This window comes from Gallus gallus, chromosome 1, assembly GCF_016699485.2.
Source record: "Gallus gallus isolate bGalGal1 chromosome 1, bGalGal1.mat.broiler.GRCg7b, whole genome shotgun sequence".
In the NCBI taxonomy this organism is placed as follows: Eukaryota; Metazoa; Chordata; class Aves; order Galliformes; family Phasianidae; genus Gallus; species Gallus gallus.
Window position 1 is genome coordinate 115,568,538 of NC_052532.1, and position 13,082 is coordinate 115,581,619.

At 44.4% G+C, this 13,082-nt stretch overlaps 1 protein-coding gene across 37 annotated transcripts in view; it reads left to right on the plus strand.

Annotated features, from left to right (window-relative positions):
• Positions 1–13,082, plus strand: part of DMD (dystrophin) — a 1,163,614-nt gene that overhangs the window by 1,074,840 nt on the left and 75,692 nt on the right. For 32 of the 37 annotated variants that reach the window (XR_006934806.1, XR_006934864.1, XR_006934881.1 and 29 more), the window contains one exon: positions 11,485–11,546. Coding sequence is in view for 34 of the 37 variants with exons in the window: in XM_046919009.1 (XP_046774965.1) it covers positions 11,485–11,546 (62 nt within the window). In the remaining 3 variants the exon portion in view is untranslated. Of the gene's footprint in view, positions 1–6,056; positions 6,151–11,484; positions 11,547–13,082 lie in introns of those variants that run through there. The other 5 variants (XM_046919779.1, XM_046919670.1, XM_046919690.1 and 2 more) reach the window with 1 other exon arrangement.

Sequence of the window (13,082 nt, forward strand, 5' to 3'; positions counted from 1 at the left end):
GGTTTGACCTCAGTTTGTGAATAGTTGCATAACCTTAATCTGAAGCTGCATTTCTATGCAGATAAACCCTGTGAAGCATCACCTGCATCAAATGAAGAAGTAGGTCTGGATGGATTTACTGGTGAGGCTAGTTAGGTGGAGCTGCTCTTGCCTTCCATCAGCTTCTGTAGACTGGCTTTTCCTCCAGTGCAGTGCTATGCTTTCCCCTGATTTCTGAACCCACGTTGGACATTTAGGAATAGAGAGCAGAGCAGTCATGCCATTCGGGAAAAGTGAGCTTTGCTTATGTAGTACGGAAGGTAAAGCCTTTCTGGTCTGGAAACAAAATCAACCCAAGTTTGATTAACAGGGAGAGAGAGAGTTCTCCCTTTCTCACATCAGGGCTCTGTGTGGTTCCTAGGAAAAAGTTAGGAACAGCTCTTGAGCTTCTTGTATCTGCTAAGGAGCTTGGGAAGATGTTGGAAAAGCCTAGTGTGTATGTAAAAGATAGGCAGGGCTTCTTCTTGTTAGAATAATTTATTAAAATGTTATGTATATTACATTATAATCATTGAGTAAACGATATGGTAGTTATGACAGGTTCAAAGTACATTTTAAAGCAACAGATGTTACATGATCTATGAGAATGCTGCAAGACATCTAGAGCTGAAATACAGACACAAAAAACGCATACAATAATTCAAAGCTGTAATGTTCTCCTGGTTAGTGGTCTGACTGGAAACGTGCCTGCTTGCAGCTGTCATAAAATGCAATAGATTTGCACTGTCCTCTGCATACTTAAGCACAGTCTTACCATTGCAATATCCCAGTAGGTAATCTCCTAGTGTGATCTAAATGGCTTTTTTTCACAAAATGAATATTTTCTCTCCAAGATAATATTTACATAGGACCTTTCTGGAAAAATGTCATGAATGAAGGAAAAAATCTTCTGTTTGTATGATTTTAGTCATAAAAACAGACCCGATGATAATGTCAAAAATAAATATTTTATGGAATGCAAACAAAAAGTAAATCAGTGTAAAAGGAATGCAGGCCTCTCCTTTGCTGTCTGTGGGTGACTTTGGACAAGGGAGCTGCTAGCGAGCTGCCCTGTCACCAGGAATGCATGGTGATCTGTATCACGTCACATGTTCTGGTCCCTGAGTGGGGAGGCCAGTAAGATGGAGAGCCTCTTGCAACTGAAGTCTATACATTGACAGGAAACAAAAGTTCATGATCTGGGAAGTCAGCTTCTGTGTTCACAACACAGAATTTTATGTGTGGAAAGAAAGATTTGGAGGAGAAAGGAGACTTAATGAGAAAGAGAGTTTATGAAATCCTGCTTATTTTAATCCCCCAGGAGGCAAGACAGTCATTTATTTCTAACTGAGAACGCAAAGGAAAGTAAGAAATAGAGTTTGCCTTCATCATTTTGTTTAATTTATCCTTATTAGTTTTCATTTGTTCACAACTGAACTAAAACGATAGCCATCCATTTTGTCAATACAGGTTCCTCAAACCAATAACTTAAAAAGGTATAATTATTATTTCTAAAGTCTTATTTGTAGGTTGTCAAGATTAGCATGCTGTTCTGCTTCGTTTTTCTGTTTAACTTTTCAGTAGCCTTACTTCAGAGGCTTTTTAATACTTCTATTTATCTAACATTTTGCCAGCATTTTGCTTCTTCATCTTCCCACTCTTGTGACTCTCCACATTCCAGTTCATTTCCATCCCAGAAGAGAAGGGGTTCTGCTTCTTTCTTCATTTTCTTTACTAATTATGACTTGAAATCATCATAGAATCACAGAACCATAGAATGGCCTGGGTTGAAAAGGACCTCAAAGATCATCTAGTTTCAACTCCCCTGCCATGGGCAGGGTTGTCAACCACTAGACCAGGGTGCCCAGAGCCACATCCAACCTGGATGTGATGGGAAGAGAAGAGGCTTTGGTATGTCCAGGTGTTTACCTGAGAAGCTCATAACGCTGGTGGAATCAGGATGTGCTGCCACCTACATCCAACAGTGCACATAACCTTACCTGGATGCTACACTTGGCACTGGACTGAACAAATGCTCTGCTACTGCAAGCTGCCTACATTGCCACTTCCAGCTAAAAAACAGTTTTACCCTCTCCCAATTAACCTTTCCAAGATTTCAATAGTATAAATTTCGTATGTATATTCAGTATACCTAAAATGACAGGCATCGTATCATTCATATTCTATCAACAGTGCGGTGTAATGTAAGCCACACAGACTGCTCCCAGGGCTCTGTGATGCTCATCTTGCAAGGTGATGGGAACTTCTGTTTTAGTCAGGTGTTTTTACTACAGTAAAAGCAAGATCAGCCCAAACGAGATTTGTGAAGGAAGGCAGAGGTACATGTCATCCTGTTACACATGCTGTGCAATAGTACTTTCCATACTGTGCATTAAATTGATGCAAGCTCTGCAACAATTTACTACAGAATTATTATTTTTTTAATGAACATTTTTCCTACTCTGTCTGATGCAAGAACGTTCCAGCCATCAAGCTTTGAAATCCAATTGTTCCTTGAATAGAAATGTAAATGGGTGATTTGGACATGGTATACTTGTAGTGACATAAATTTGATTAATTTCTACAATATAAATCACAGGCCTTGCAACCTAATCTAGGGAGCCTGCAGGGGAGTTGGACCAGATGATCTCCAGGGGTCACTTCCAACCCCTGTGGTTCTAGGATTCTGTGATTACACAGCTGCCTTATGGTGTGATGGAGAATCCCTGTTGAAGAAGAAGCACCTGCTCATCTCCATTCATGCAGGACACAAACTGTGCTTCCCTCTGAATGGGAAATGGCATGCTCCCTCCTCAGCTCTCACATGGTGCAAATAACTGATTGTACATAGCATAGCAATGAATGTTCTACTAAGTGTTTAATTCACAGTGTAGTGTTGGGGAAAATGAATGCAGACCTTCAAAACTATTTTCTGCATTGCATTTGCAGTATTTTAATGTGCTTTCAGAAGTAATGTTCAAACAGACAAAAAAAAAAAAAAAGTATTATCCAAAACAGTATTCTCTTCTTGGCTTGTCTGAGAGGGCTATCACTGAACAAAGAAGTAGTCCTGGAGGCTTCAGCCCTTGGAGCGTATTTAAGACAGATGATCCAGGAAAGTGTCATCGTGCCATCCCAAGTGATTCTTAGTATTTATTTATACCAAGAAAAAGAAAATGGGCTCAAAGAGCATAGCGGATTAACCAGCCCAACACAGGGCACCACAATGTCTTCTTATACGCAAGGCTAGTGCGTGCTAATCCACTGCACAGATAAGTGTGAAATAGTAGAGCCATGCGTACAAGGAACACTGCACGCTTCACAGAATGACAGGAACAAAACTTAGTTAATAGGAAAATGTTGTATCTTTACATTCAGTGACAGTAAAACTAAAGAAATATCTTCAGTTTTCTGATTCATTAAGTGCCAACCTTACAAGCAAAGTTAGGTCTGCCCTCCTAAGCAGTTCTGGGCAAGCTCCTACTCATTTCTGCCTTTGTTTCCTTATCTGTCTGTAACATGGGGTACTAATGCTGATCTCCTTCATAAAACCTGAGAAGATTTACGCTCAAGCAATAGTATTTGAGAATTGATTATTTTATGCTTGTATTACTATTTTTAAAGTTTTTGTGTCTGTTGCTCTTTCCTCAGACAAAAGTGACAAAATTCTGAGAATAATGCATTAGGATTGGAAAAGGAGAATTTTCAGATGCACAGATGCCATCAGCATTTGGACAGCAAGCAGTGCAGTCGTACTACCTGAAAATCCCAAGTTTTGATGTACTCAGCTAGTATTTAATTATGAATCAGATGCTATTAGTGAAAGCAGATCACCCCTCCTGTATTAGGGGGCTGTGATTTCCCCTGAAGCACCTGGGACTGATAAATATTAAGGAGACAGACACCTTGATCAGATACATTCCTGCACGAAGTATAAGAAATAAACACTGTTCTTCTGGTTAAATTCTCTGTGTAGGTGTCCAAATTGACTAAATGGTCCTCGGATAAGAAAAGCACCACAGGGAATTAAAATTCTGCTTGTTCAGAAATCTCGTTTTATTTTCTACAGAAGAAGACTTTTTTTTTAATCAGATAAGTGGCTTAAAATTAAGTATGGCACATAGACTTGCTTTGGTTAAAAATGCCAAAGACAGCAACCATTTACGCTGCAAACAAATTATATTTTATAATAAATTATTAATAGTTTAAAAATAATTTGGAATAAGAGTGGTATTACTTGCTTGCATTGTACAGCAAAAGTATAATCTCAAGGTCAAAAGTTGCTAAAATCTCTTGTGAACTTGGAGACAGCAAGCAGAATTAAATAGGTATTTTTTTTATAAAATCAAATTATAAAGTCAATAGGCCTTAATCCTTTAATCTTTCAACACTCATGTTTTCCCCTGGATGTTCTTGAGTGGGTAATAGTTTGATTTGGGAGATCAAAGGGTTAATTTGCTTTTCAATTGAGGAATGACTCAGAGTTCCCCCTTATTGTTCAAGGAAAAAAAAAGTGGTGTGTGGGTGTAAGGTAGGGAAAAAAAAAGCCAAGAAAATGGATTCACTAATTGGGGTTTTCACCTGCTGTGAGTCTAATTGAATACAATACCTTATTTGTAACTCAAGGAGAAAGAAGATTATGCAAAGCATGAGAATTTCAGACTGGTTTTTAAATTCTTATTACTTGGCACTATTGTATGGGAAAGAAGACAAACGTGGTAATAGCAGCATAGAGCTTGACCAGGAGACTCTAGAAACAGTAAGAGATTGAAGGAATGCGTATCATGAGGATCAGATCAGGACCAGAGATTTCTTGAAAGAAAGCAAAATGCTTTTTCTGTGAAGCTGCAGGCTTCCAGCCACAGCGAGTCCTGCTACATTAAGCAGGATGCTCTGCCGTTGTCGTAAAGGATCGTGAAGTCCCTCCCCATTAACGCACTAAAGATTACACTTTAAAGCTAAGAGAGATATCTTGTTTCTTAAAATTTAGCGGGAGATAAGAAATGTTTGTTGATTGAAACAACTGACAGCCTTCAGCCAGTTCATTTGCCTCAAAGCTGACATATATATGTAACCCAGGGAGCCTTAACGTGGTGCCCTGTCTGCCCACACTAAGATGAATCCTCTTGCCATGTTGGAGCGGTGTTGGAGATGCAAGACAAACAAAAGCTGTGACATTGACCTTTTGAAGCAAATTAGGCCGTTTAGAAACTATGAGAAGTTAACATTTCACCCTCTTGGGTTTCATTCTTGCCTTTGGCGGTTGCTGGGGTTGACCCCTGAGCATCCTGCACTTGTAAAGCTTCTACAAAAAAACATGAGGGCTTCTCTTGAACCCTGCTGGGCTATTATTAAAGCCAGATAATTCAGGTACCCGAATCCTTAAGGACAGCCCTAAATATCCTAATGCTTAGGGTGGAAACCACCCAGGTACGTGCTTATTGAGCAGTCTGTGGGCAGTGATGTGGTAAGGCAGCGAACATGGGTGAGGTGAATTTTCCACGTGTCCAGGCCGACATCTTCCCGACATTAAGGCTTTCTGTAGGTTTTATAGGGCACCCTTTTGGGCGGCTGTACCATGAGAGAACCAAATGTAAACATGAAAAACTGCCCAGCTGTGGGTAGGGTCCGCTCCTCACCCAGCACTGCTGCCATGAGTGAAGGATGTGGTGATGTGAGGTGGCGGGCCACACGGATAGGAAATATTTGTGATGCCGAGAGAAGGTCTTTGGCTTTTATTTGCGCACCCAGCATGAAGCACAATTCACACTGGGAAACGTGGCACCCGTCCCCGCGCTCAGGAAATGTACGGGCTCAGAACCGGCCCCGCCGGCCCTCTTCTCGGCGGGAGTGACCCGAACTCCGCAGCAACCGCCGGTAAAGGTGGGCAGAAAACTACCACCGCCGTGCCCGCGCCCACCTCAGCCCCCCGGGACCCCTCCGCCGCGGGGGCGGGCCGGGGCGGTGCAGCGCGGCTCGGCGCGGGGAGCGCCGCCCTCTCCCTTTCTCCCTCACGCCCGCCTGCCGGCGGGGCGGCCGCAGTGGTGCTGGGCGGCGGGGCTGGGCGGCAGCGCTGTGTCTGGCTTCGCGGCGCCGCCGAGTAGCTGCCGCCATGAGGGAGCAACGCAGAGGGTGAGGAGCAGAGGGGGGCGCGGCGGCAGGTGCCGGGCTGGGCTCGGCTCGTGGCGGGGCTGCGGGCGGGATGATGGAGCCGGGGGCAGCGCGGCGGTCGCGGCCATCCCAGAGCACGGCTGCAGCGTGGAGGTAGCGCGTCCGTCTCCTCGGAAGAACGTAGGGGAAGCGATTTGTTTCTCCAAAAAGGTCAACTTTCCGCCCGATCCCTTCAGGGCAGTTGGGAATGGAGGCTGTGGGTCCGCGCTGTGTGTCCGGTTTGGACTCGTAGCGTGCGGGGTCCGCCGGGAACGCGGAGCTGGAGTCGGGCGGTGGTGTGTGCGCCGGGCTGGGAGTGCGCGCTGCGCTGGGTCGCTAAGGGCAGCCGGAGGAGTGTAGAGTGTTACCTGTGCAGCGCCTAACTTGGTGCGGGAGCGAACTTCCCTACAAAACTTCAGTGGGTATTACTTTTATGGAGTCCTTTCGTGTTAGCAGTCACCTTTCCCACGACTGGGCAGGGCCGGGAGGGGCTCCCTGGGGCTTCGCGCTAGGTGATTTTAGTAGTCTTTTCCGACCTTAACGATTCTATCCTCTGATTCTTTGACCCGTAGCTCGCTCTGCGGGTGCGTGGCTGTGGGGTGCGTTGCCCCGCAGTGAGGTGGCTGTGGTAGGAGCGGAGCGGCTGGGCTTTGCCGAGCGAATAGCTGGGCGTGCAGGTAGCAGCCGGAGAGCAGAGCCCCGCCGCCGAGCGGTCATCTTTGCCCGACATAGAGCGTGTAAAATAAATGTTTAACATCGCGAGCGGCGAAAGAGAGTTACTCTTCAGTTCTCGGCAGTTGGTATTTGCCTTCCTCTGACTGCTCCTTTCCAGTATCAGCGAGAAACTTAAATATGTATCGGTGCCTCCCTTCGGCAGCGCGATAAATCTGGCAGAAGCCAATAAAACATGCTGCAGTCAGATTCTTGCTGGCAAGACGCTGATCCTCGGCTTAAACGGGAATAATCTCCGTGCACACATCAGTAGTCTCTAGATTTATAGATGAAAACAGTAGTCCTTTGTACGGCACAAAGGAGTGCCACCTTCTCGCACCGCTAATAGTTTCCATCGCAGCGCCGTGGCGTAGCCAGGGAATTAATGAAACCCTGTAAAAAGACAGCTGTTAAGTCTTCTGGCAATCACTGTCATCTGCTGCTGAAAACATTTCTGGTTTTCAATGAGCAGCAGTGTCTGCGCATGCAAACACTTTGAAATGCGTTTATGTTAGGTTAGTGAAAGCCAAGCAACTGTATCGTGTTTATTTTGGCTTTTTGACAGCAGTCGTACGGTGGTTGTAATAACCTTTTATTCATCTTAAAGCCAAAAGGTGAGAGGTATTACAGACTGCAGTGTTTGAAAGTGGATTATTCATCGCTTTATAAGACACTACTTTAATTGCAGCTTGTTATTAAGTGTATGTAAGTATCAGTTTATTGCCACCTGATGAAATTTCTTATTCTGTGCACATCTGCACACTTGCATATCTCATCTCTGTTCCGCTTTCAAATAAATACGTGAGCAACAGAAGAAGCACGGCAGGAGTCCAGAAAGGGCTGCGCAGTTCGGTCTGAAGTTTCGGACTCTGGAACTTTGCAGTGAATAAATGGGACTACCTGAATCTTACATCTATGCAAAAAAAATAGAAGGAGTGCAATCAGGATGAATTAAAGAGATGTGTGAATGTTTGGGTACAACCTGTGCGGGGATGTTTTAGCGTTGGTGCAACGTTGTTCCCTACTCCCCCCGCTGCTCAGTGATAATGTAAAATGTGGGAAGAGGAAATAACTGTGTTTTATCTAAACTGATCGAGCTGTAGCAAGAGAACCGTAATTCAGTTTGTGTGCCATTTGGACTGTCATCTCTCCGTTTCAGGTTTGCAGCCCTGTGTTCTGTTAGCTTTTCTGACAATGATTAGAGACGAATCTCTGCTTTTTGCAAGAACAGGGGGTTACATGGGCACAGTGTGACAGAATTGCCCACGTAAAAATAATCTTTGCTAATATGATGTAATTATCCTTTAATGAAGTGGTCCTGCTGCTCCTTAAGGATGTGTTATGTGAGGACTGTGCTTTCATCCCCCTGACTTACCGGTGTATTTAGTGTGCCAGTCACACCAGCACCTAGGTGTCACCATTATCCAGCACTGCTCCTCTCATTTTCAGGCCTGCTTTTAATTTCCTTTTCACCTTTGCAACTTAAGTCAGGTGGGAAAGAGGAAAACAAGCCCCATGAGCCCTTACTTGGGCACATTTCACCAGGCTCCAGCTGCTGCTAGTCAGAGGGCTCATGCTTCCCTTGTCCCTCTGCAGCCCCCCTGACTCGCAGGCTGCAAAGGGCCCTGCTCACCGGAGTTTGAAACTCTGGCAGACCTTGTGCTGCGGCTCTATTAAAGATGCTACAGCATTCCCAGGCACTGTGGAGACTGCGGGAACTGCTGAGCTAGCGCTTCCCTTCGGGCAGGCAGAGCCTCCCCCCCCGCCCGGCCCCCAGCTCATGGTCAGATGGCCTTTGGAAGCAGTGGAGAGGCTCACAGAGAGCAGGCGGGCTGCGATCTCACCTTCCTACTGCTTCTTGTGGGAGCAAAGTAGCTGCAGCCTTCTGCCTCCCATGCTTCTGGGGCATTGCCCTGCCTACTCACCTGCTCCAGCACCAGGCCTCAGCTCTCCTCCGGGAAGGACACCAGGAGGAAGGGAGGGAGGACTGGAGAAAGGCACCCAGCTCAGTCCTTGGGACATGCGGGTGAAGTGAGTGAAACCACTCATTGCAAAATGGGCATCCCTGAGCAAATTACTTTAGGCAGTCATGATGTAAGAGCATGCTGTGTAGTCATTTGAGGTACCTGGCAGTAAAAATGTATGAAAACAGTCCAGTGCTTCTTTGGCAATAGACGTTTTATTTACAGTGTCTTAGGAAGATCTGTTACGTATTTTCCAGATTGTTAATAAGTGACATAAGCTTACGCCATGCACATTAAATTCACTGATATCTGATTATGATGAGTGATTAACAGTTTTCTGTATCTTAAATGACTCTATTGTTCTTCTATTCAACGCAGGCAATAGGATTCCGGGTGCTGTATAGGTACATCATTGCCACATGCTCAACGGCTTTAAAATACTGTAATGGGGAATCAGTGCCTTTGAAAGCTCCCAGACCAATAGCTGTGTATCCCCAGATGGCCTAGTTCATCCACAAAACAATCTGGAGCTGCCAAACTAAATTCATAGGGAAAATTAGGCAATTCGCTTCAGAGCTTTCTTGCGACTGCATGCCTAAGTTCTTCCTCTCCTCTTTGCTACATGCTTTGGCAGAGGAGCAGAGGAGCCGAGGATACGCTTGCTGTTGGGATACCTCAGAAGCACTGCGCATGGCATTTGAGATAATAAGGAGGTGTGGAAAACCACCATCCCCAGAGTCCCTGGGTTGTCACCCTGCACCAGCCCCCCAGTGCGAGGAGTGCCTGTGTTCAGCTCTGAGCTCAGTCCTGCAGCACTGCCCAGCTGGGCCCGCCAGGCTGCTGCCAGGGAACTGCTGGTCTGGAACGAACACTGAGAACTAGCAAACAGCAGGCACAGCTCTGCGAGCCTGAGTGTTGGTCTGCTGCTGCTGCCCGCTTACCTGAATCGTGAGGTCTCTCTCACAACAGTGAGAGATCTGGCAGTGAATACGTTCCCTTGTTCTTTTCCTTTGGGTTGCTATTGTACAAGGAGGGGGCAAATTTTCAGGGGATTCAATGGGTAAGTGAGACTTTTTCTTCCCAAATGCACTTTAGCAGAATATGCAGTAAGCTGTTGGTACTGCAGAACTTCCTTGTACCAGACATCTTCGAAAATTTGGGAACGCGGGTGCAGTGTTTTCATGTAAGCAACCCTATGTCTGTGGTCATCAAACTGTAAGCTCAGGCGAGCGAAGGCGATTGCAGCCACCTCTCTTTGCAGCACTGATGTTTTCCCAGAGCAAAGACCAGGACGGCTGCTGCGGCTCCAATGTCCTCTCCCCTTTCTCACTACCTTCAGTCACCGCAGGAATTAGGAAGGAGGGGGATGCTGAGGCTGATGAGTTGAGGCTTCTTGAACATCATCTGCTCAGCTCTGGCAGTGCCGTTCGTGCATTTTTGTTTATGCTTACTACTTTCATCCTTCCTTGTAATTTTAGAGCAAAATGTGGGGATATTATACACAGTAAGCTAGTGAATGTACAGATGTTGCTGGGCCACTGAGGTATTCACGTGGATCAAGTAAGTAGCCTGTCTTCCAAGGCCAAAATGAATTTCTGCTAAGAAGACACTTCACTATTCTCTTTCCCCGCAGCAGTGGTGGTGCTGAAGTGTTGCCTGGAGAGCTGCACCCCTACGGCGTGCCTGTGAAGGTGCACTTGGGATCACCACTTGCCCCCCTGCTCTCTGTTACATCAGCTTTACATGCACTGTTTGCTGTACAGGGGCACTCAGTTTGCTCGCTGGGTTGTGATTCAGTCTTTTGGAGCTGAAAGGTGTGTGCTTCCAGGATAACAAAACACTGCAGATCAGACCCCCGTCTCTGCGTCTTTCCTTCCAAACACTGTATGTGTGTTGGACCCAGGATGTCTGTTCTTTAAGTACAAGAACTGCAAATGTGGTTGCTAGCAACTGTACATTTCAGAATTTTCTTTAACTGTAGTCATGGTTGTCTTTCAATTGAGCTGAATTCCGTGGGACCAAGACTTCACTGGCTATAGAATAGATAAGGAGAATTTTCTTTCAAGTCTCCAGTGTTAATGGAAACAAGATCACATTAGCTACACTGTCATTAAAAATATCTTAAAACGTGTAGCCTTGGGAGACGTGAGTTGCTACTGCACTCACTAACACTTCATGTAGTTGGCTCTCTCACACTGCATGTCTTTTGGCAGTACTCCGCTGCAAAGCTGAAGGCTGCGAGCTTCCACGCAGAGATGGTCCCATTTACATTCTAGTCATAGTGCAGGGTTTTGTAACCCCATTTGGGTTTTTCCTGGCTTCCATATAGCTCTGCCTCCTGGAACTTCACAGAGACCCTAGGATAAGGGAGACAGCCCAAAACACTATGTTGTCTGAATGCTTCCTGTCTTTGTAATATTAGCAGAACTTTTAATTTTGCTTCTTGAGCCCATGCCTAAATGCAGCAGTCCAAATGGACATCTGGTGTTGAAAGAAGACATGCCTGCTGCTACTTAGATTCCCTCCTGCAAGAGCTCAGGCTGCTGGCAGTGTTCTGGCACAGCACTGGGATATGCACTGTACAAGGGAAGGGAAAGAGAAATTCCATTTTACTAACTTTTATGTTTTTTTTTTATTGTAGCCATGAGACGCAGACAACCTGCTGGGATCATCCCAAAATGACCGAGCTCTACCAGTCTTTAGGTGAGACACCTCTACCAGTTGTTGTTATTTTGTCCCAATCAGATGAATTGTTAAGACAAAGATTTCAAGAAGTAGTGAACCAAAATCAGTTCAAAGCGAGAAGCTGTGATTTTTATTGAGATTAAATTTTCTGCAAACAAGTGTGTAAGGCATAATGATTTATTTCAAACATCAAGTGGAAAAATTAATGTATCAGCGCGGTTGGAATATGCACTGTATTTACTGAGTAATTTTGCTGCGTTGTTGCGAACTTAAAGACTGCAATAGAAATGGATAAAGAAAAAGAAAAAAGAAATTGTGAATCTTTTCACTGTTTTACAAAAGGCAGATGAAAAATCAAACCAAGCTGCTGTTAATGTTGACTTTTGGATGGTAGAAAGCCAATGGAAGCAATTTGACAAACTGCATTGCCACTGCTTTATTTTTAAAGCACTCAATACTCAGAACGCATGGCAGCTGTCATGATGTCATTTTGAATACCCAAATTGCACGCTTATTATGACTTCAGATGTGCCTCCCTGGTGGGCTTTTGTGTGGGGTTTTTCTGTTTGCTTTTTACAATTTTTTAGCAGCTTTGGATTTTAGTAACAGAAGCACATCTATGAGATACAGTAGGTCACTCTATGCTCTAGTATAGGCTGCTTGGCAGACCATTTAATAGCTAACTATTTGCTTTTAATGGTCCTGTTAATAAGTAATGGAGGGTATAATAAAAATGAAGCTATTTCTGTAAAAAAAAAAAAAATATCAATCAATATGCTGCATTCAAGGAGGAGGTTATGTCTGTATAGTGCAAGTACATAAACTGACTTTTAAACAAGCCAGCTTTAGTACTAAGACACTCAAGTCTAGCATTCAGTGCAGGCTTATTTACTATGTTGAAAAATAGCTTAAATTATCTTCTGCTTAACTCTATGCTGGCATAATTAGACTGTTTTCAGTAGATAAACTGGTGTGTTTCAAGCTAACTCAGGTATCTCTGCAGTGCTCTGATGTAAAAGTATACCCAAGCTATTTTAGAAATGCGATATGATAAAGTGGAATGAAAGTGTGAATGTTTTTTCCTTGTAATCTTAACACTGTGACAGCAATTTGTTTAAAAATTAACTAGAAGACAGCTCTGTGTATCAAAAAGGGATAGAAGATGTGTAAACTCAGGCTAACAAAATGCAAAAGCAGACAAGTGTTGACTTGCTATTTAATTATAACATATTGCCATGTTTGCCTCTTCTATTATGCTGTTCTGGAAGTGAGGGGTTTAAAGGATTCAGGACAAATAGCAGTTGTGCATGCTGACATCTCTTTAATACAGGTAGATCCTCAAACAGTTGCCTGTTAATTGAACCGCACTCCAACTCTGTAGCTCACTTTGATCCAGAGATAACATGATATCTCCGATACCACTGCTGGTCAGACCTGAAGTCCTGTTGAAACTGCTTTTCTTCTGGGATTTCTTTCTGGTATTTCAACTACAGTAGTCTGGAATAATCAAGAAGTCAAGAGGTAGCTCAGTGTGAGGGGAAAAAGTCTCCTGGT